General features: G+C 45.8%; 2 protein-coding genes across 3 annotated transcripts in view; one reads left to right on the forward strand and one right to left on the reverse strand.

The window, feature by feature from the left end:
• ccdc180 (coiled-coil domain containing 180) overlaps nucleotides 1-17,782 on the reverse strand; it is a 142,607-nt gene extending 124,825 nt beyond the window's left edge. Inside the window, exons 1-2 of one of the 2 annotated variants that reach the window (XM_039762605.1) lie at nucleotides 17,708-17,760; nucleotides 5,345-5,441 (exon numbers count right to left, since the gene is read on the reverse strand). The gene's annotated coding sequence lies outside the window, so the exon portion shown is untranslated. Of the gene's footprint in view, nucleotides 1-5,344; nucleotides 5,442-17,707 lie in introns of both variants that reach the window. The other variant, XM_039762604.1, reaches the window with a different exon arrangement.
• Nucleotides 17,783-20,431: 2,649 nt separating this feature from the next.
• Nucleotides 20,432-21,910, forward strand: LOC120534933 (putative uncharacterized protein BRD3OS). The gene has a single exon (XM_039762436.1). The coding sequence runs from the start codon at nucleotides 20,962-20,964 to the stop codon at nucleotides 21,229-21,231; it is 270 nt and encodes an 89-aa protein (XP_039618370.1). The 5' UTR covers nucleotides 20,432-20,961; the 3' UTR covers nucleotides 21,232-21,910.
• Nucleotides 21,911-24,654: the final 2,744 nt, after the last annotated feature.

Below are 24,654 nucleotides of genomic sequence, written 5' to 3' on the forward strand. Positions count from 1 at the left end.
CCATCAGATACTCCAATCACTCAGCAACATCATCACATGGCTCCGCCCCTTAGGTTCTTCAGTCCGTCAGCTGCATCATCAGAAGGCTCCACCCATTATATTCTCCATCCCCTAGCTACATCATTACATGGCTCCACCCCTTAGATACTTTAGTCACTCGGTCGCATTATCAGGAGGTTCCACCCCTTATGTTCTCCAATACCCCATTTGCATCATCAGGAGGCTCCACCCATTATGTTCTCCATCTCCAGGCTACATCATTACATGGCTCCGCCCCTTAGATACTCCAATCCCTCAGTTGCATCATCACATGGCTCCGCCCCTTAGATTCCTCAGTCCGCCAGCAGCATCATCAGGAGGCGCCGCCCCCTTACATTTAACATAAAGAGGTCTGGCAGACCAGAGCTTCACCTCCTAAACCACACAGCCTGAAAACAAACCAATAAGTTGTGGAGTTGAAGTGCCCACCTTGCTGAGACACTGGGGGGCATTTCAGCAATTAGTGATGTGTGGACAAAGTGACCACCTGACATTTGTCACATCTGCTCTGCTCTTAAGTTCTTATGCAATAAACAATGGCAACAACAACAAGACAAGAACAATCATGGCTTCCTTTAAAGGGACAGCAATGCCTCATTCTAGTATATAGTTGAGGACCACCACAAAGGCATAAGGCAGAGAAGATAAAAATATTTAATTTTTAGAGAATGAGCAGGAGGGGCCAAATCTTAATAGAAGGAGAACATCAATACCCTCTTTGTTTTATAGCGCCTTTCACTTTGAGGACCATTACAAGGCAAGTTAGAAAAATACAACATGCAGACCATTAAGACAGAACTGCAGTAATCTTTGTTTTATTGAGTGCCTTTCACAGGGAGGACCATCAATGCCTCATTCTGTTATATAGCGCCTTTCATCATGAGGACCATCACAAAGGCATTAGGCAGGTCAGATACAAATACAAAAAAATGACAAGACAACAAACCGAGAAAAGAAGCTGAGGAATCAAGTAAACTGAACAGGCATCTCTCACTCTCTGCTTTATAGCGCCTTTCACTGTGAGGATTGTGACAAGGCACTAAGAGTAACCAGATAAGAATCCAAAAAGAATGAGAAAACGAACCAAGAAAAGCAGCCGAGGGGTCAAATGTTTATTTAAGATGAGCGACAACCCTCTGAATGTGTGGAGCTATAAATTATACACACGGGCACTTGCTATATAGCACCTTTCACTGTAAGGACCACCACAGGCAAAACAGATAACAATCTTCAAGATGACAACCACGAAAATGAGCTGGATTACAACTTAGTTTAAAATGAACAGCAACCCTTTGATCTTTGTGGCATATAGCGCCTTTCATGGTGAGCAGTGTCACAAAATGAGCAAGAAAAACTGGGCAAAGGGAACGATAACAAACGACCGAATATAACAGGCGAGTCACAGATTAGGCACAAGCGGACATCGGTGACATAGCGCCTCTCATTGTGAGGGCCACCACAAAGGCTCCGGGCAAACAAACCACAAGGAAATATTTAAAAAATGACAACAAGAAAAGGAGACGGTGACCGGGATCATATCTGAACATTGAACTTTATGTTATATAGCGCCTTACTAGTGTTAGTTACAAACATACAATACAGAGAGGCGAGGGGGATTCCGAGATCATTCAAACTCAACTGTATTCATTGTAGTTCTTATATGGTGCCTTTCACTGTGAAGTAACAAAAAGTGTAGAAAATGTGAGCTACAAATTAAACACAAATGAACTCAGCCTGTTATATAGCGCCTTTCATCATTAGGACCACCACAAAGGCACCAAAGAAAGCAGACAGAAATATTAATAGTAAAAAAAAAGACAGGCTGAAACAAGAAAAGGGGCTGCGGGGGTCAGAGATTAATTAAAATGTGCATCACTCCCCCTTTTCTATAATAATAATAATAATACATTTTATTTATATAGCGCCTTTCCCGTGCTCAAGGCTGCAGTGCCCTTTACAGTGGGGGCCATCACAAGCCAAGTTACAAAAATAAAACCCACTGGGACAAATCATTTACTAACCATAATGCCTTTCATAGTCTGGGCCATCAAAAGCCTTAAAGAATACAAAAATACAAGAGGAGTCACAACGTCGTGGCCCCCTTTATGTTATATAGCGCCTTTCACTGTGAGGCGCATCGTAAAATAAGACTGGAAAAGAATTGGATGAGAACAAAACGGAAAGACAGAATGTAACAAGTGTGGCTGAAATGACATGCCAACCTCACTCTGTCCTTCAATTTTATATAGCGCCTTTCACAATGAGGGCCATCACAAGATGAGGCACAAAAAGTGGGCAAGCCGAATGTAAATATAAATGAGCGTTAAAGCTATATAGTGCCTTTCTGATCAAATACCATTAAAAGTTAAAATAAAATAAAACACAACGGGCACTGAAGGGGGGCCCACAAATACAAACGGAGCCCCCAGCGGCGCCGTGTCACCTCCTCTATTTGCTCATCGCCTGTCGTGTCTTTGTGTTTGAATATTCTTCTGCTCGTTGTCGTCAGTCCCTGGTAAGAAGCCACGCCACGGCAATCGCTTGTCTGAGATGTAAAAAGTCGACACACGTGGACAGAAGATGAAAAGAAGACAACCGTGGAGTTGTGGGGTCTGAGGGGCCGGGCTTTTATTATTACTGTTACTATTATATGGCAGGAGCTCAGGGGCTACTAGTGGTCCAACTTCACCCGAGCCCAAGGCGACCCCTAGAGGTGAACTACGGCACAGCGCCCTCTGCTGCACACTGAATGTGCCTCAGGGATGCGCCCCCTGCTGCCGCACTCCAGCACAGAGCGGTTATTTAAGTGAATAAATCAAACAATCAATCAGCTGACTGCGAGACCCCCGCTTGACGTTAACCAAAAGTTCTTTGTCTGCAGTGCACCCCGCATCACGGAGTTTGTCACTGGCAGCGACCCCTGACCTCGGGTGCCCACACGAGTTTTAAGAATAACATTTTTTGCTCTGATTCTGGGTGACCTTTTTTATTGTTTCAGATGTAACTGAGGACATTCCTGACATTACATATAGCGCCTTGCATGCTCAGGCCCTCAAGATACTGAGCTAGTGCTGCACACATAAGGGCCACGAAAAGGACAAAAGAAAAACCACAGAAAACAACAAGGAAACGGCTCGGCCTCTCACTGGTTTATCACTCATCTTCCCATTCAACAGGTGACACGTTTGCAAACAAACGTCTGTGAGGACGAGGACACCGATCCACCAGAGGCCCAGCCAGTCTGGCCTGAACTGGACGATGCTGAGGACTTTTCTGACTGTTATGAGACCGTGCCAACTGCCAAGATGGTGGGGGGGAGTGTGTGTGTGTGTGTATGTGTGGTGAAGTGGGCATTCACACTTCAATGGGCATACTGGTCAGATGAACGAGCCATTTTCATGTTGTTCATCTGAGGCTACGGGTACCCTCACGGTGTGCCAGGCATCACTGGAGATAACGCACAGCTTGAAATGTTTAAAGATCATCCCCCGCCAATATGGGCCTAACAGAACTGAGCTGACAGTCGGCCAACCAGCAACAGCCAGAGGAGCAGCAGTCAGGCAGCGAAGCCATCAGGGGGTCTTTAATGGCCAAAAAAACAAAAGAGATGAACTGCAAGGAGTAGAAGCAAGAGCAGAAGAAGAAAAAGTGGAAGCTGCCATGCTGACCCGGGCACAGAGGGCACTGGAATTGTTACGGGCTGTAACCAGCAGGGGGCGCAAGGGGTTGAGTTCTTTATTGAACGCCCAACACACATCCCTTGAGTAACCATGGGGGAAATAATCAGACAAGAGAAATATGGTACAAAAAGATATAACTATATATATAAATATATATATGACTTGCTTTAAAAATGTCGCGTCCACTCCTAAAATATAATTTAAAAATGTAAACATGTGGGCAGTAGAAGGACCTTCAGTGGGGAATCCGGACAACTGCACCCCTTCCAGACCGGCCGAGTTCTTTTTGCTACACGAGTTCTTATCTCGCTCGTCTTTGTTTAGTGCAGTGGTTCTCAAACTGTGGGGCGGACCCCCCTAGGGGGGCGCAAAGTAACAAAAAGGGGGGCGCGAAGATGTGAAAAAAAGAAAACGGGAATCGAAAATATGAAAAATCCATCTATTGAAACCAAAACAAATGAACTTCAACTACATTGTGATCCTCGAAAAATAAATCTAGAGTTGGATAAAAATTAAGTAGGCATCATAAAATATGCATCTGTGATATCATTAATTAAAAAAAGAACACATTGGTATTAGTGGGCTCCTTTCAAAAAAACGTTAGGGGGGGCGCGATTATAACTGTAATGAAAACTCGGGTTGCAAACACTTAAAAGGTTGAGAAACGCTGGTTTAGTGCGATGTGTGAACGCAAAGACGGGGGGTAAGTGGGGTGAGGGGGTTGGGGGGCCGCCATTCCTGCCTCGTGCCGTGGGGTCTGCTCTGTTTTTGCTTCTTCTCCCTGAGAATCTCTGGACTGCTCGGCGTTAGTGAGTGTGTTTTCAGACTCGCTATTAATAGGGTTAGGTTAGGGTTAATGGAGATTGCGTGTACCCCATAATGGGGCACACCAACGCACTGGTACACTTCCGACGTATAGTATCTCTACCACACATCCCTGGCACATCCCTTATCCCTATCAAAGCCATATAGTATTGGGTTAGGTTAGGGGATCTGAGCCTTGCGGCAATGCATGGGTACACTTTTTTCCGTTATAATATTTTTATTTTAACAGGATCGCTAAATCTATCTAAATTATGACATGATCATCTCACTATTCCAGCACTATCCTCCTATTATCTCATCAGTACTCCCATTATAAATTCACCAATGATTTTAATTAATTTTATAAGAAGTTTTAATTAGGCTGTTCCAATGAACCATTGCCTATCCATCACTTTAACATATTTTTACATACATCATTACTAATTCAATAATCCAGTACTTTATGGATATTCACAGGAACAGTACACTAAAGTTAAAAAACAGGATCATGTACAATTTGTATTTGATTAGGTGTTTCTTTTTCTTTAAACCTGACCATAAACATTCCTAATTTCCACCTCTATATAACTGTCCTAAGAAAACATTTAATTTATAAAAAACTTTTCCATCCTCCTCTTACCCAACTAAACACAAAACTAATAAATCCCCCCTCACCTAAAGCCCCTTTTGATTTTACTGCCCCCTTTAATAATTTAACCTTAGGGCCTAATCCCCATGGGGGTTAAGGTTAGAATAAGGTGAAAGGGAGACAATCCAAACAACAGAACTCTTTCCCTTTCCTTAAAACAATTGTTACTAACCTCCACTGAGGCTGCCCCTATACTGACTAACATCAGGGTTGCCTCTCCAGTGAGGTTACGTTCAGAATCTGGATTAGGGGATGGCTATCTCAATTCCCTAGAAAAAAAAACAGGAAGGAAAAAAGAGCAAACAAACAAAAACAAAACCATAAATACCAATAACTCAATTGTCCTGTAAATCAGGCTTATCAATCAGGTGATAGGAGACCCTAATAACACCCTATTCCCTACATTTTATTCAATCCAATAGGAAGCCATTAATATTCATTCGAGGTTTTATTAAGCCAATAATGCACCAGTTCATGAGCCGATGTTGAAGCCAAGCGATCCGGGTGATCCACCTCCCTATATAATTGAAATCTTGGTGAGAGGATCACATAAAGCCATATAGTATTGGGTTAGGGTTAGGGTTAGGGTTAGGGTTATAAGCAGACTCCTGTCAATCGTGAAGAATCCACTGAACAGGATCATCTCCAGACAGAGGAGTAGCTTCAGTGACAGACTTTTGTCACCATCCTGCTCCACTGACAGACTGAGGAGACCCCACACTAGGCGACTCTTCAATTCCACCCGGGGGAGTAACATTAATTTTATTTTTTTCATTTTTATTACTATTTAATTTAATATTGTTTCTTTGTATCAGTGTACTGCTGCTGGATTATGTGAATTTCCCCTTGGGACTAATAAAGTATCTATCTATCTATCTATCTATCTAATGCGTTTAGTCCTCTGTGAAGTAACTAACAATGCACCCCCAAGCCAGGACCCCAAAGATCTGAGCAGCCCGAGCAGCAGCTGCTTGCTGCGTCACCAGACCACACCGCTTTAAAATATAAATAGCTGGATTAAAACTAAAGAGGTGCTTTACGTAGAGGTTTCCACTGCTGGATGAAAGGCAGCCCAGTCCTCCCTGACCGCACACACACACACACACACACACACACACACGTCAAAGTGACAAGGGGTGACCATAAGTCACAGGCATATGCTTGTAGCCGACTGCAGTCTGTCCTTCTTCGCACAGTCAAGTCAGAGGGACATTGGGGCCAAACACAAGGTTTTGATTTTTTTTGGTGGGTGGCAGCATGTGAACGGGCAGCTTCTGCCTTCTTGATGGATCCTTGCAAAGTCACTGAGCCTTTCTGAGGAAACCTGCCAGGTACGGATACGCTATGTGTGGACGGTGGTCTTCTGAGGCCCGGCTTAGCACACACTGCACCTGCCAGAAAATAACGGGCCGGGCCTTCGCGAATCAACCAAAGGGCCCGCCTGAAATGAACTCAGCCTGGGACTGTTCACAGAATGAACTTAAGATGGAGTGGTGGGCCCTGGTTATGTGACCTGCTAGGGCAACAAGCCCACCCGAGTCGTCATCGTTATATGTCAGCTAAATTTGTGTGGTTTTAGCTATAAAATAATAGGGTCTGAAAGAAACTCCACAGGTCACCGCGGCCCACTTACTACACCGGGGGTCTCCAACCAGCACACAAGAACAGTTGAAACTGGAAAAGTTCATTTAGGGTACAAACCTCCCTGTCGGTTATATAGTGCCTTTCCTGTGTGCCTATGTATTTATGAATTATAAAGTGCCTTTCGCAACTCTGTCTGCTCCATATAGCGCCTTTCATAAAATCTATCCATCTGCCTGCTGAGTAGAGCTTTTCATATTCATATTCTTTATGTCTGTTTTATAAAGCACATTTCATATCTCTACTGGTTATATGGCACCATTCAATCTATTTATTATGTAGTGCCTTTCACATCTGCCTCCATTACATAGCCTCATTGTTACAGTTAAGTCAGGGTTTCGCCCGCCTTATATTTTAGTTTCTTTCTTATGGCTTTTTTGTTCATTGTTACTTATTTAATAATCATTGTTTAAGTTAAGGGGCGGCACGGTGGCACAGTGGGTAGTGCTGCTGCCTCGCAGTAAGGAGTCCCAGGTTCTCTTCCCGGGTCCTCCCTGCCTGTGCGGAGTTTGCGTGTCCTCCCCGTGTCTGCGTTGGTTTCCTCCCACAGTCCAAAGACATGCAGGTTAGGTGGATTGGCGATTCTAAATTGGCCCTAGTGTATGCTTGGTGTCTGGGTGTGTTTCTGTGTGTCTTGGGGTGGGTTGGCACCCTGCCCAGGATTGGTTCCTGCCTTGTGCCCTGTGTTGGCTGGGATTGGCTCCAGCAGACCCCCGTGACCATGTATTCGGATTCAGCGGGTTAGAAAATGGATGGATAGATGGATGTTTAAGTTAAGGGGCGACACGGTGGCACAGTGGGTAGTGCTGCTGCCTCGCAGTAAGGAGTCCCAGGTTCTCTTCCCGGGTCCTCCCCGTGTCTGCGTCAATTTCCTCCCACAGTCCAAAGACACGCAGGTCAGGTGCACTGGCGGTCCTAAATTGTCCCTAATGTGTGTGTGAGTGCCCTGCGGTAGGCTGGCGCCCTGCCCGGGGATTTGTTCCTGCCTTGCGCCCTGTGTTGGCTGGGATTGGCTCCAGCAGACCCCCGTGGGTTGGATAATGACTGCCTGGTTAAGTTAATATTGTTATTTATGTTTGTATTTTTGTTTCATTTCTCTCTGTCTAAGTTTGGTCTTTTATGATCCTTGTATCCTGTGGGTGGTTCCCCAAGAGGCGGGGCCACCTGTCCATCTCTCTCTAGGGACTGCCCCCCACCCTATAAAGGTCAAGGAGATGGGCAGTGCTGGGTGTCGGCCTGTTCTCATTGGCTGTTGCTGAGCTTTAGCTTGTATTATTGGACTTTGGACCTCTTTTGCAGTTTTCTTTTGACTTGTCTTGGTATTCCTGCTGTTTGGGACGTTCTGTCGTTGCGTTGCCTTTGTTATGTAAGGCGGCTCCTTCTGGGCTCCTCTTGAGTGTTTCTTTGTGGAAAACCTGTTTGTTTTTTTTTATTTTATAAAGATTGTTCATTCATTCACCAGTTCTATTAAACAAGCTGAAGCTGACGGTGACTCTTTTTCTCTTGGGGCTTTTTGTGACAGTTTTTGGGGACTTAAAACCTCATTGGCCAGTTGCCTACTTTGAGGGTCTGCTCCCCAGCTACTTAAGGGGCTTCATTTTGGGATTCTGTTTAGAGGAACTCCACAGTTCATGACACACACCTTCAAGTCTATTCTGTGTGGCATCTTTCATAATATCTATCTGTTATATTGTGACCTCCTGTTCATCTACTTGTCCATTATATACAACTTTTCATATTTATATACTAGGGGGCTTCGCTCGCCAACCCCCGTGTTTGGTTTTCCAAATACACGCTTTTAAGATTTCTGTTTTCTTTGAACTTCTGTAAAAACAATATCTGTAATCCCCAATATGCTGAATCTTTTTAATGAGCTCCGTGAGACGCGTGTTTAAGGACTTTGTACCCAAATTCAGGACAGGTTTCTCTGTTTGGAATTTCAGCACCGACAACACGATCTTCATCGTCGGCAGTTCACGTTTTTGTTACAAAGTAACCAACAAATACGTGTGCTTTAGCTAAACTCCGTTGGTGAAATTCTCAAGATTCTTTATTTGTCACATGCACAGATATATACAGGACAAGACGCAGTGAAATGCATCCTGATCCGCTCATCAAAAACTGTGCAAAGTTACAAGAATGTCAGTGAGATTACCAAGAAGTCCTAGATTGAGAGATCACAGTATAGAAGAGCATAATAAAGAAGTAAAATGAAGTGAAGTGCAATAGTGCAGTGATGATTGTGCAAAACCAAAGGTAGGCACCAGCCCACCGCAGGGCACACACACCCCAGGGACAATTCAGGACCGCCAATCCACCAAACCTGCATGTCTTTGGACTGTGGGAGGAAAGCCACGCAGACACGGGGAGGACATGCAAACTCCACACAGGCAGGCATGGAGGGAGGGAGGACTCGGGAAGCGAACTGCGCCACCGTGCCACCCCTGTTGATAACCCATTGGGATGAAATTCTTCAATAAGGTCTGGACATCATCCGTCTTCTTCAATTAGGAACTTAAAGTGAGGAAAACGTAAAAATGTATAAGAGCTGAGAGCGCAGGAAGTGTGTCTGTCAAACGTATTCGCACCAATGAGAGGACCGCGAGAGGGCGTGGTTGAGAGGGGGGCGGGACTTGAACAAATCTCTTGCCAATGGCCAATCGTCTCGTCTCAAGACTTGCCTGTTCATTTGTGGCTCTGGTCCTTAGCGTCACTGCACTGTACAAGAAGACATTGAAGAAAAAAATACTTCTTGGTGCTTCTTGGTCCCCTGTGCCCTGAGTGTCTGCTTGTTGTGTCTAAAGGGGCAGCGGTGACCCCTAGCGTCCAGGGCCGGTCCTGGGTAGACGGCCGCCTTTGTGCGAATGTGGGTTCGCCGCCCTACGTACCTGTTTTCTATGATGATACGACGGATATTACATGTAGATAGATAGATAGATAGATAGAAGTGAAAGGCACTATATGATAGATAGATAGATAGATAGATAGATAGATAGATAGATAGATAGATAGAAGTGAAAGGCACTATATAATAGATAGATAGATAGATAGATAGATAGATAGATAGATAGATAGATAGATAGATAGATAGATAGATAAAGTGAAAGGCACTATATGATAGATAGATAGATAGATAGGTAGATAGATAGATAGATAGATAGATAGATAGATAGATAGATAGAGTGAAAGGCACTATATGATAGATAGATAGATAGATAGATAGATAGACACATGTACTACTTCAAACAGGACTAAGACGGTGTTAGGTGCTGTACTTCATAATCAGCCGCAGGACGTCCGAAGTGTGATAAGCTCAGAAGTTTTTGGATGAAAAATATATTTGTCTCGAGCTCCCTGTAGACTTTTCCTCTCTTCTAGCTTCTTTTCTCTATTGTGCTTGTAGTACCACCCGCTTTCACGTTTTGTCTTTCTCTCGGACCTTCGACAAAATAGGTATAATAAAGGGCTAATTCAAACGAAATAATAATTGTGTAATAATCTTGGGCCTAATTCACACAAGTGACATATACACAATACACACTAATGGCATGTCAGTGTGCATCGGGCAAGACGTAAACATGGAAAAGGCTGTCATTTTTCTGAAATATTTCATTAACACTTTGAGCCCCACCGATGGTCATTTTAAATGTAAAAATACATTGCCAGTGAAAACGTGGGCTCAAAGTGTTAAAACAATCTGTACATACTTTCTCAATGAAACAGCGTATCATAACCAGAACGTACGTTTGTGTAGAACTCGAGTCCTGCGCCTTTGTGTAGTCCAATCAAACAGAATCAAAGCAAAGCAAAGCAAAGCAGCCCAGATTAGAAAGTCGGCTTATTTAATCGTTCTACGCGACAGGCAGCTCTGCACTAGTGATAGGAAGTTCGGATCATTTTACTGACTCGGATCTTTGAGTCTCGTTCAGCAAAATGAACAAATCATTTTTCAAGTCATTTCGTTCAATTCTGTTTCCGGCTCAGACTGCATATTAGGTTAAGCTTATGGGGCTGTCACGTGACCTCCTCAATCCCACTAACATGCCTTCCATTGAGGAAGCAGAGCCTGGGGACTCTGAGGTGGGCTCTCCCATCTCTGGGACTGAAGTCACCGAGGTGGTCAAAAAACTCCTTGGTGGCAGGGCCCCGGGGGTGGATGAGATACGCCCGGAGTTCCTTAAAGCTCTGGATGTTGTAGGACTGTCTGAAACATCACATGGACATCGGGGACAGTGCCTCTGGATTGGCAGACCGGGGTGGTGGTCCCCCTCTTTAAAAAGGGGGACCGGAGGGTGTGTTCCAACTATAGAGGGATCACACTCCTCAGCCTCCCTGGAAAAGTCTATTTGGGGGTTCTGGAGAGGAGGGTCCGTCGGATAGTCGAGCCTCGGATTCAGGAGGAACAGTGTGGTTTTCGTCCTGGTCGCGGAACAGTGGACCAGCTCTTCACCCTTAGAAGGATCCTGGAGGGTGCATGGGAGTTTGCCCAACCAGTCTACATGTGTTTTGTGGACTTGGAAAAGGCGTTCGACCGTGTCCCTCGGGGAATCCTGAGGGGGGTGCTCCGGGAGTATGGGGTACCGGACCCCTAATAAGGGCTGTTTGGTCCCTGTACAACCGGTGTCAGAGCTTGGTCCACATTGCCGGCAGTAAGTCGAGCCCGTTTCCAGTGAGAGTTGGACTCCGCCAGGGCTGCCCTTTGTCACCGATTCTGTTCCTAACTTTTATGGACAGCATTTCTAGGCGCAGCCAGGGTGTTGAAGGGGTCTGGTTTGGTGGACTCAGGATTGGGTCGCTGCTTTTTGCAGATGATGTTGTCCTGTTTGCTTCATCAGGCCGTGATCTTCAGCTCTCTCTGGATTGGTTCGCAGCTGAGTGTGAAGCGGCTGGGATGAGAATCAGCACCTCCAAATCCAAGAGCATGGTCCTCAGCCGGAAAAGGGTGGAGTGCCCTCTCGAGATCCTGCCCCAAGTGAAGGAGTTCAAGTATCTCGGGGTCTTGTTCACGAGTGAGGGGAGAATGGAGCGTGAGATCGACAGGCGGATCGGTGCGGCGTCCACAGTGATGCGGGCTCTGCATCAGTCTGTCGTGGTGAAAAAGGAGCTGAGCCGTAAAGCAAAGATCTCAATTTACCAGTCGATCTACGCTCCTACCCTCACTTGTGGTCATGAGCTGTGGGTAGTGACCGAAAGAACGAGATCGTGAATACAAGCGGCTGAAATGAGTTTCCTCCACAGGGTGTCTGGGCTTTCCCTTAAAGATACGGTGAGGAGCTCAGAGTAGAGCCGCTGCTCCTCCGAATCGAGAGGAGTCAGATGAGGTGGCTCGGGCATCTGATCAGGATGCCTCCTGGACGCCTCCCTGGTGAGGTGTTCCGGGCACGTCCAACCGGGAGGAGGCCCCGGGGAAGATCCAGGACACGCTGGAGGGACTATGTCTCCCGGCTGGCCTGGGAACGCCTTGGGATTCTCCCGGAAGAGCTGGAAGAAGTGGCCGGGGAGAGGGAAGTCTGGGCATCTCTGCTCAAGCTGCTGCCCCCGCGACCCGACCTCGGATAAGCGGAAGAGGATGGATGGATGGCTGTCACGTGATGAACGAACGACTCGAACCCGAAGACTCGAAACAGGTGAATCAATTCCAATACAGAAACTATAGGAAGTTGCGCAAATGCGCAGGCGCGACTGAACGAATCACTCCCACGAGACGACTCGTTCTTCCCGAGTCACATTAAAGATTCGTTCAAAACGACCCATCACTACTCTGCACACAGTGACAGTCAATTCAGAGATCGCCGCAGCCCCGCTGTCTTTTGCCGCTTCTCTTGACTCGCAATCCCGTTGAGGAACGTACGCGTCTCACATGAAATCTATCACCTTCGCGACGCAACTATGAAACATGCAAGTTGAACGTTGACTAAGTGACTACACACATTTAGAGTTTTGGTCGCGTGTCGTAAACACCTGGTAAGCAATGGAACCGTTCAGACAGAGCGTGCGATGAGCCGGCGACCATCAGAGGCTTTTGCGCCAGCTCGCGCAAGCAAATCGGAGTCCCTAATCGGCATCAACGCATCCACTACGATACACGCAACACGCAACTTTGTCAAACTTTGCTCAGTGCAAACGCCGCCCTCAGACTTTAAAATTCAAAGGCGGACAGCCATCGGTCGCAGCGTCGCCAGCTGCTGCACGTCTCCACAACGGCAGCCTTTGAGTTTTGCCCGTCGCCAGGATCGGCCCTGCTAGCGTCCACATTGTATGCAAAATTTGGATGACCGAAGAGAAAGCCTCCTCGGGTTATCGTGTTCACACACACACAAACACACACACATAATTCCACAAATGGTATTTTCAGGACTAAAACGTCGAGATTCATCAAAATCGAGTTTTTGGACGATTCTCATACTTCGTATTCGAGAAAGTAAAAAGAGCAGGGGGGCGTCGCACAAACAGCGGCTGAGCCCAGAGACGCGGTGCAGGCGGGCTGTGAGGTGTAACAGTAACTACGATAACGTCGGCATACAGCTCACTATTTACAAGAACAGCTGATAACTAAAACAAGCCGAACTTACCAGTGACAGGTGACACTTTGTGACATGCTGGATGTGCCGAGACGGAGGCCAAAAGCAAATAAAAAAAAACGAAACAAGAGCAGAAAGTCGAAAATTCATAAAAATCCCAATAAACCCAACAAGCCCACCAACTCCCCAGTATATTGACAAAGAATCACCAGTGGCCTCATGTATAAACGATGCGTATGCACAGAAATGTTGCGTAAGAACTTTTCCACGTTCAAATCGCGATGTATAAAACCTACACTTGGCGTAAATCCACGCACTATTCCACGGTACCTCATGGCTTGTCGTACGCAAGTTCTCCGCTCGGTTTTGTAAACTGGCAGCACCCAACGTCAAAGCAATGGTACTGTTCTTGTGTGATTACTCATTAATTTCATGACGCGGCTTTATAAATACACAGAAACTAACCGCATATTGTTTATTAGTGTAATGCATCTGATTGCAATGAACTCGTAACAATATAATGGTAGAGGGAACAGCCATAGTATTCAAATACCAGAACTGCTTTAGCGTTGTTACTCTCACTTCTTCTTCTTCTTCTTCTTCTTTCAGCTGCTCCCGTTAGGAGTTGCCACAGCGGATCATCTTTTTCCATATTTCTCTCACTGCACCACTCAGAGTATTTATATCACTGTATCTGAGTGTGAATCACAGCAGCAGCTGATCGGAAAGAGAATTATCGGTATACGGCATTAAGGACACGCTGTCTCAGCCACTGCAAAACGTTTCAAAGCCTTTCCTGTACGGACCTCGCGGTTCACAAACAGTTTCATCCCAAGAACTTTAAATGCACTCAATCACTGCTCCTTGTAGATCTGTGAGGACTTATAAGTACAATCACCTCACTGTAAACTTGCACTACAGTTATAATATCTCACAACCTGAGCCACTTTATAAAGCGCGTATTTACATATGATGACGATATCATTTTAAGGTGAAATGCAGCAAAATATGTTTATTAAATTATACAGATAAAACTTTAACTTCATTTAAATAATCTATATTCTTCACTGGGAGTGTCTTTAAGGATAGAATAATTAAACATGTACTACGAAGATATTTCAATGTTCTTTAAACGTTTTGAAGAATCGGCGCTAAGCTTACAGATGGCTTAACGTCTATTACAGAGCTGATTGTGTGGCGATCGGTTACTTGGGGAAAGAAAAGCAAGACTGCAGTGACGGCTACGCCAATATATATTGAATATAAAACAGAAAGAGAAAATAACAACACAGCTAAAAACACAGCGACAAATTTCGGCAAAAGTTAAATGCTTGTGTCATGAGCACGAGGCGGCTATGCAGTGTCCGCAACGGACGTGGCCATCCACCGTGCATAAGATACTTTACTGACATTGGCGGGCGAAGGAGCCACCGATTCTTCCTCTGCCCAGTGCCACCACAAGCCTAGAGCCACCCTGAGTACTGCTGCAATAAATTATTTCATCGAAGTGAAACACATGTTTAATAACGTGCTTTAACTCCTATCATCATGAAAATGACATCACGTATACATCTCAGTATTTTAGTTATTCAGAGAGCTGTAATATCACGAATGTCATGGACTCTGTGTCCAGTTGGAGGAAGAGAGCCGGTTTAAGAAGCAAGTAGTGATTCACACACACAGAGCACATAGAAGATCAAATACAAAACAAAGCATTTAACGTGCTACTTTAATTACGATGTGATTTGAGAAACTGGTTAATTAAACGATTTTAAGATGAAGTTTATGATGTTCTACTAAATGACAAAATAAACTACGTGATTAAAGTGGAAATGTCGAGATTGAAGTTGACATTTCGTGCTTTTTCCCCACCGTGTCCCTATTTTTTTTCTCTGTACCCTAATAATCTTTCATATGACACTCAGACAGTGGGCTACAACTCTTCTTTTCACGGCGACTTTGATATGTGACTTCTTTTTTATTTCCGGCACTGTGCGATTTTGTGAACGTGAGCTTTCAAGTTTCTCCAACACGCTATGTCACTCGATCAACTTCCTTTTGTTGATTATTCCACGGTTTATTTGAACAAATTGTATGTTTTTCCTTTGCCTCCACTTGGTATTCGCTGAAATTCTTATATTTTCCCCCGTGCTTTTCTCATTGTCTTTTCACAGAAGGCTGCGCTTAAGGGCGATTTATATTGATTTGCATATTCAAATAGGCGTAATTCTGGGAGGATTTGGGGCGTAACATAAAGCGCGTGCACGAGCGTTAGTTTTCACGCTGATCGGGATTTATGAAGCTGAAGAACGTGGAAGTTGGAGTTCGCACAGATTCCTGCATCTGGATTTTTCTGTGCATAAACACATTTCGGCTTTTGTGCTTACGCCATGTTATAGTGCGAGTTCTACACACGGCGTTATACATGAGGCCCCTGGAGCTGTGGGGGTCCCTCCACATTTACAGGGTGGAGGGCAGGACTTAGTGGTGACTGGCAGGTGGCCCCGCCCCCTGAAGGACCACCCACCCAACACAGAGAACATCAAGGAAAGCCAACCTAAAGAGTGAAGCACATCACCAGCAACACAAACTACACCAACGTGAATTTGGACCCCAGCAGCGACTCACTTTGCTGTGCCAGAACTTCATCATTTAACTAACGGAACTTTGAAACATTTCAGTTGCTAGAGGCGGTACACCAAAGAAGGACTGAGACCCCCCACCCCGTCCTGAACAAATGCCACATGGCACTCGGTCACATATGTGTCATCAGTCTGCCATAGTTAAGCATTTGTGTGCAATAAGAGATCTACTGTTACACAACACGCCGTGGTGGGACCACCCAGCCACCATACCACCCACATGACAGAACAGGCCACCCACCTGAAGCAAAGCCAGCCAGTATTTGGGTGGGACCAAACAGGAGAAGCTTGGTTTGCTGCTGGAAGAGATGATGATGAGGCCGGCACAGACCACCTACCCTATGGTGTGTGTGTGTGTGTGTGTGGACCCCAATGTCCCAGTGCCGGGACAGTGACACTGCACTGTAAAAATGAGACTTAAATTTGAAGTCCTAACTATCTGTGCCCAAAAAAGACCACTGGGCATCCTTCACAAAGAGTAGTGTGTACCCCTGATGTCCTGGCTGCACTGCCCACCACAACCTGATCATCCTGGCCCCCTAAGCCCAACTATCTCTGTCACCTCCTCACCACCTGACAGCTAATGTGCGGTGAGCAGACTGGCTCAAGAATGGCTGCCATCACATCACCCAGGTGGGCACTACACACTGGTGGTGGCTGAAGGGGCTCCCCACTGTCTGGGTAAAGCACTCCGAGTAGGTTGGAAAGGCGCTATATACATGGAATTGATCATCATTATTATCATTAGTGGCAGTAAGGATCCACTTTGCACTAGTGGCTTTACATTACTGGGGGTCCTGACCAGCTGATCCAACGTTTTTGGGGTCTTGACGTTAAAATGAGTAGGAACCCCTGACCTGTATGGTGGGGCCAGAACCTCAGTTTACAGCAATCTAGACGGAGACACGCAGTGCACTGCAATGTGTGGGGGGCTTGACGACATTTAAAAACTTACACCCCACACTGCTGCGTGTCCCCGCATAGTCCTGTGTGTGACAAATAAAAACCAAACCTAAAGCTAATGCCACGACAAGAGTCCTGAACACTCCGCTCCGCCGATGACTTCAGCGTTTCGTATCCGTGAGCAGACCCTTAAGACACATCGGGGATATAAAAGAAAGGCGCTATATAAATACAATACCTTAGTATTAGCATTAGATAGCAGCAGTATACTGATACAAAAAACAATATTAAAGAGTAAAAAGTGTCTAGGGCCACATAAAAGAAAGTGGAGGAAGATCTAAGCAAGTTAAAGGTTTTGACATCAGTCCATTAACTCGTGTTTTCCTTATTTTGTATGAAATTTGCATGCCAGGTTATTTAGCCTATTTTAAGAAATTCCCTCCGGTACATTTTGCTGACCTCAATAGCTGATTTTTTCAATTAAAGCAGAACTCCCGTTTTATTTCACTTTTTTTCTTTTTCTACTTTTTACTTTTGCGTTTATGCAGCGTACGGAATCGTTCGCCACCAGCGACCAACACCTAAAGTCAAATCCCGCGCGTTGTAAATGTCGGGGGTCTCACAAGTCGGCGCCCCTTTTGTTTGCTCCCGGAACCTTCAAGAATTTCTGTCCACGATGCCAGCGAGCGAGATTTCGTTTACATCCGAGGCCCACGTACAAATGCGCCGCTTCAAACCCCGATTGTTTTTCGGTTCCACTCGTCCCCCCGTTGTCTTTATTGCACAACTGGACTAAAGGCGTCGCTCCCGTGCGGTCTCGAAACTTACCGAACATGTCAGCACTCAAAAACACCGTCTCGGTCTTCTTGTTTTGCGCAGTCTACGGTCGGCGTTCCCAGTTGCCACGGTAACACGCCGTCATGGGCGGCATGAGGCGCTGTGCATTGTGGGCATTGTAGTTTAGGCTTGGACGCATAGGCCGATGGGATGAACCCCGTTCGTTCGTATGGAAAGCCTTCATAGCATTGACTCATCTTTTACATTTTAAAAATGTGACTAATTAATGTAATGTTTTTAAATTTGATAACAATGTCGGCGCTTTAAAAAAATAAATGAAAGAAAAAGGCTTCCAATGCACACTGCTGCATTAGATAGATAGATAGATAGATCGATCGAGTGAAAGGCACTATATGATAGATAGATAGATATGAAAAGGCAACATGTGCAATAAGCAGATAGACATTTATTTGTCTCAAGGGGAAAGTTTAGCTTTTTATAGAAGCTCAATCACATTTATTTCTGGAGCACATTTTCATACAACAATGCTGCTCAAAGTGCCTTACAAAAATATCAAGAAAAAGTTACAGAATAAGAAAAACAACCCAGGCAAGGCAATTAATTAAAAAAAAATACACAAAAATGACAAATATTGTCGTGCGCGTGTGCTACGTCACTTCTGGTGTTCACGGGATTCAAATCAACAACCTTCGATTGCCTGCGCAGATATCTACCCTCTGAGCCACCACTCCACTCCAGCGGCCCGAGGACAGATAATAGATAAATATATCCATGAACTGCCCAACAATTCTTCTTCCAGTCTTCCATTACAACTGGCCACGGAAAATGTTTGCTCAGTTCTTCACACTTGCCATACGCGCGACGCTCCTTCCTATTTACCTTGTTCTTTTAAAGTCTCCGCCCCTTTTTTGCGAACCTTGCCAAAGCTCAATAAGGAGGCGGCCTCCATCCCTGTCACTCAAACCTATAGACACGCCCCACTCGAAGTGTTTGCTAGCCGGATTCAGTTCGTTATTGGAATAATAAAATTCTGCACACAATATTATACAAAACATTTCAAATGTATATAACAATCTAAATAATACATTCAAATATTAAAATAGAATAAAGGAAACAAACAAAAAAGATTTCAACTATAATATTCTTATATGTCTTGTTTTTGCACAATGTCTTGTTTGTGTTTTAAGTTAAATTTTAACTCTATTTTTAATTTGCACTTCATGTAGTGGGCGCAGTGGGTAGTGCTGCTGCCTCGCTTTAGGAGACTCGAGTTCCCTTCCCCGGTCCTCCCCGTGTCTGCGTGGGTTTCTCCCACAGTCCAAAGACATGCAGGTCAGGTGGATTGGCGATCCTAAATTGTCCCTGGTGTGTGCTTGGTGTGTGTGGGTGTTTGTGTGCGTGCCCTGCCCGGGGTTTGTTTCCTGCCTTGTGCCCTGTGTTGGCTGGGATTGGCTCCAGCAGACCCCCGTGACCCTGTAGTTAGGATATAGCGGGTTGGGTAATGGATGGATGGACTTCATGTTGTTACACTGTGGACCCTGAGCTTCGCAATTTCGTCTGTCTCTATACTTGTATATGGTTGAAATGACAATAAAGTTCGCTTTGACTTTGAATTTATAAGGATAGAAATCATTGAGTAACAGACTGGACGACTGTATGCAACTTCTTAACTGGGCGGCTCTTCATTAACTCAAGAGATTTTACAAATGCTAAACATTTTAGTAAGGAAAAGTTTAAAAAGACTTTATCTGGTGCATTCATCCTTATGAATAATACATTTCCTAAATAGTAAATAGTGTCGGCACTGAACGCCACAACGCCTGGATTCCCTTCCCTTTATGCGGCTCGCTATCTTTAAAATGACCGCACTAGTTGGAGAAGCCCGTGCGGCTGTGCGCAGTCGCCATTTTTATAGGCGCCCCTACGATGCCATCTTATTCTTCTGGTGCCCCATCCCTGGCTGATGTAACTTGTTTAGCGCCGTTGCAATAAATTTGTTCTCATAAAAGAAAATATCTTTTAATTCGTAAAAACAAAAATTAACTCAATTTCTGGTTGATAAAAATTTCTGGTTGAAATTCAAGTCGATATTTCTATCCATTGACAGCTGGAATAAAAAAATCGCTGAATGCCTTCCGGTTGTGAATTACGTGCAGTCCGTATCTCTGTGGTCCTCTTCCCTGCCACTCAAACATCGAGCCACGCCTTTCTCAAGGACGTCGCTGATAGGATGCGCACGCCTCTCTTATCTCTTGAACAGCTTGTCCCGCCTATCTTGAAGAGCTCGCCGACAGGCGGCGCGCCCCTTTCCTGCCAGTCAAGCAGGAAGCCGCGCCCACACCGCCTAGAACTCGCAGACAGTAGGCGTTCCACCTCCCTGCTACTCAAATCCTAACCCCGCCTATTTCAAAGAGTTCTTACACGACTGTCTCCACTCTCCGCACAGTTCTTATTTCTTCAAATATTATTTTATTTATGTAGCGCCTTGAAGCCTTCACAAATATTCAAAGGTTTTGAACAGTTAACGTACAACTTCGAGAAAAACTGTATGCCCTCCCTCAAAAACTGGTGCCGGTCCGATGATCCTGTGTGGCGACTGTATTATTTCAAACAGATATTTATCTTTGACATGAAGGTGACTTTACGTTATGCACATTTCAAAGCACAGCCCTAAGCACCGCGAACTTTAGCCATTTTTAAAACGGAACAGCGGAAAGTCGACTGTCTGGCAGCTACGGTATCCAAAGCGGAACTGTCTAGTTTGGCTCCGAGTTCCCGGAGGGTCACTTTTAAGTGTCGCGCTTTGTTGCCATGGACAGCCGCTTTTCTTCTTTGGCGTCTCGGTGAGCTCGGCGACGTCCCGCTGACCACAAGCTCTTGGGCGAGAAGGCGTCACTTCGTGTGTCACATCATTAAAGAGACGAATGAGATGTGCATTGAGGGAGCCGCGCTTCTTCGGACATCGGCAACAGTCGCCTTCTCGCGCTAAGAAGAAGCTCCGCAGGATTAACGAGTCGCCGTCTTAATCCGAGAGAAGGGTGGGCGACGAAGAGGCGGCCGGACACCTCGGGCCCAAACCGCGAAGAATCCAACGCTGGGGTCTTCTGTGGTCAGTTTCTACAGCGCCAGGCAGATCAGGCGACAGTAAGTAAGCGCCGAGGTCACGTGGTCTGCGGCCGTCACTATGGACTCGTCGCCGGTCACCGCTGCCACTGCTCTCGGCCCCGTCACTGTAATGGATGACATGGGCCCAGCCTCAGCCCTAAGATGGCCTGGAAACCTCGATGGCCCCCCTCGTGAAGATGACTGCTAGGCCCCCCTTGGCAGAGAAGGCCCTCTCGGAGGGCTATGGCCGCCTCCGCTACCAGGACACCTCTCTGCTCGTGTGGCAGCAGCAGCAGCAGGAGCTGGAGCGGGCCGACCCCAAGACCTACCTGAGCCGCAGTCGGAGCACCTGGTATGGACAGTATGGCAACCAGGAGGTGCTGGTCAGAGACCGTACCAAAGCCAACCTGAAGGACGCCGGCCAGTCCAGGATCTGCACCCTGATGTGACAGGACAAGCTGGGCCAGGCTGTGTGGGGTCACAGCAGTGTGACAAACTGTCGTCACAAGCAACTTTAAGCCACCCACATGGGGTCTAAAAGGTGGTGGGCATTCCAAGAGTGGAGCCTCCATGGTGAGGTGCAGGACCACCCTGCCATTATTGGGCACATGCAGACCCGCGTCTTCAAGTGGCACACGCCTTTCACCAGCAGCTGGTATGACATAAACAACACAAGAGAAGAACCGGACAGTTACAGGACAAGGAGAAAAGTGCCTCGGGCAGAAATGCCAGTTTGAGAACACGCTCAAGAGTGGTGGCACTGTACAAAACATGGAGTGTGATGTGGAAAGGTGGGTGGGCATCACTGTGACGCGCATCGGAGGGTCCCAGGTGTCAGCGGAGCACAATAGGGACTGTGTGGGGTGTCAACCAACACAACGGAGCCAGTGAATGCGGGGCACCACAGACAGCACGGGGTCCAAGTGGGTGGGCCGGACTCCTCTACAAGTCACTTTAATGATTTGGGGGTCTCTGCTTGACTGACTTGCTTATTTCTGTTAATCAGATGATTAGTCGAACTCTGCTTCTCATTTGTAGGCACTGATCACATGACCCTTTTTTATAGTCGCCATGATGTACAAATCAGTCGTTTTATCGACTCTCAGTATTAAAAGCTTCAAGCACCGAGTCTGAGTCAGCCGTCCATTTGACTTGAACCCGTGTTTCAAGTTTATGAGGTGGGATTGAGCACAAGGCAGGAATTGTGTCTGGATGGTATGAACGTCTGCCTTGGGCCAACTTGGAGCTACCAACTGAAGTGCCCTGCCTGTCTTGGGCTTCTGCATTGAGAAACCCAGCAATTGTATGGAGGTGGATGGCATAGATGGCACCTAAGTTGGTAATTGAGTTGTGAGCTGGCAATATGAGGATAATAAAAACGTCTCATTTCTTTGTAGCGGCCCACATCAGGTTGAGGGTGGGCAGGGTGCCAGTCCATCCTGATAGCTTTGGGTTAAGGATGGGCACCAACCACAGAAAGGGTGCCAGTCCCTCATAGTAAGCCAATTGGGTTAATTGTTTTTCCAATGGTGGAGAATGGTTTGGGGGAGTCACCAGTTTAACAGAGAATGGATTCAGGGTTCAGGACTGGTAAGACCACCACGCTGCCCTCAATCAGCTGAAATGCTGGGCACTGATCTTGTTAACCACTGATGCCAAAAGCACTGCAGTGATGGGGTGGCTGCACTTCTTGACCTGATAGATGGGTAGATAAAAGGGTGGCATATACTGGGTAAATATGAAAGGCACTATATAAGATAGTTGTAGGTTGCTTTGGATAAAAGTGTCTGCTTAGCACATAAATATGCACATGTAAGGCACTATATAGGAGGTAGTCATGTAAGGCACTATATCAGTGCTTCTCAGCGTGCAGTCCTGGTGGCTCCCTATGGCGGCTGCTGCAGGTTTTTGTCCCACCATCTCTGCTCTTATTTGGACTTCTGCCTTCATTGTGCAGGTCCTTATCTCTCAGTTTTTAAGTTTTTTTTGGATCCATCTGAAATTACAAACTGGTTCTGCTACATTTGTACTGAATTGACTGGGAATTTCTACAGGGCAACTAGAGGCCATTAAGCTTAATGAGCAACACATGAAAATTATTGGAAGGAATTATTAAGAAGATTTAGCAACAGGACAGTCAGTGTGGGGTCAGAAGAGGGAGGTCGTGTTTTACTAACAGGCTGGAATTCTATGAGGAACAACAAAAGGATACGACCAGAGTGGAGCAGAGGAGATTAGTGATGTGGACTTTCAGAAAGCATTTGATGAGGTGCCACGTGAGAGGGTGGGCATCAAACTAAAAGAGGTGGCAGTTCAGGGTGATGTTTGTAGACGGGTGCAGAATTGGCTCAGACACAGGAAGTAGAGGGTGATGGTGAGAAGAACCTCATCAGAACTGGCCGATGTTCAGAGTGGTGACCAGCAGGGGGCAGTGCAGGGGCCGCTGCTATTTTCAATATCCATAAATGAATTAAATAGGAATATAAGGAACAAGATGGTGAAGTCTGCAGATGATACCAAGATAGGTGGATTAGCAGATCATTTGGAATCCGTTATATCATCACAGAAGGACTTGGGCAGCAGACAGGCTTGGGCAGATTTGTGGACGATGAAGTTTAATGTCAGTAAACGTAAAGAATTACACATAAGAAGTAAAAATATTAGGTCTGAATATACAATGGAGGTCGGAAAATCGAGAGTCCACCTTATGAGAAGGATTTAGGAGTCGCAGTGGACTCTAAGCTATCGACTTCCTGACATTGTTCAGAAGCCATTAACAGAATGTCAGTTTATATAGCGCCTTGACGTGTGGAGTACAAGTCACAGGAGGTTCTGCTCAGCTTTATAACACACTGGTGAGGCCTCATCTTGAGTACTGGGTGCAGTTTGGGTCTCCAGGCTACAAAAAGGACATAGCAGCACAAGAGAAGGTCCAGAGAAGAGCGACTAGGCTGATTCCAGGTCTACAGAGGTTGAGTTATGAGGAAAGATTAAAAGAGCTGAGCCTTTACAGTTTAAACAAAAGAAGATTAAGAAGAGACCTGACTGAAGGGTTTAAAATTATGAAGGGAATTAGTCCAGTGGATCGAGACTTGTATTTTAAAATGAGTTCATCAAGAACATGGGGACACATTTGGAAACTTAAGGGTGAATTTCGCACAAACATTAGGAAGTTTTTCTTTACACAAAGAACGACAGACATTTGGAATAAGCGACCAAGTAGTGTGGTGGACAGTAAGACGTTAGGGACTTTCAAAACTCGACTTAAATAAAAATAAAAAAATAAGTGGATAGGACTGGTGAGCTTTGCTGGGCTGAATGGCCTGTCCTCGTCCAGAGTGTTCTAAATGTTGTCTTGTTCAGCACTATATTAACACACATGAATGCAGCAAGTGTATTTTGAAAGCCATCGGTGCTGTTGCCATCGCTAAGCCATCCATAAATCCCGGTCATCGTGAAATGTAACACACGGGCACATGCCTGCCAACCCCGACTCCTCCCAGAATTGTACCCTCCAAAAACATACCACCATGCACAGAGGCTGTGTGCTAAGCACCTTCATCTACGGCTCATCTGCACACACCAAGACCACCACCTCTGCTGTCTGTGCCAGATCCTGGGCATCTCTCAGAAAGACTGATATGCCAAACAGATGTCCTGAAGCAGACCACCATGCCAAGTGTGTTTGCCCTCCTCATACAGTGACAATTACAATGGCTTGGACACATTTATTGTACCCCCCCAACACCTTCTGTATGGATAGCTTGCTGCAGGTTCTCGGCTGGTTGGATGCCCGGTGTTGTGCTAGAAGGCTGTCTGTAATTGCAACTTGCAGTCGACTGGCATCAGCATGGATATCTGGGAAGAAATGA

This window comes from Polypterus senegalus, chromosome 9, assembly GCF_016835505.1.
Source record: "Polypterus senegalus isolate Bchr_013 chromosome 9, ASM1683550v1, whole genome shotgun sequence".
NCBI classification, from domain to species: domain Eukaryota; kingdom Metazoa; phylum Chordata; class Cladistia; order Polypteriformes; family Polypteridae; genus Polypterus; species Polypterus senegalus.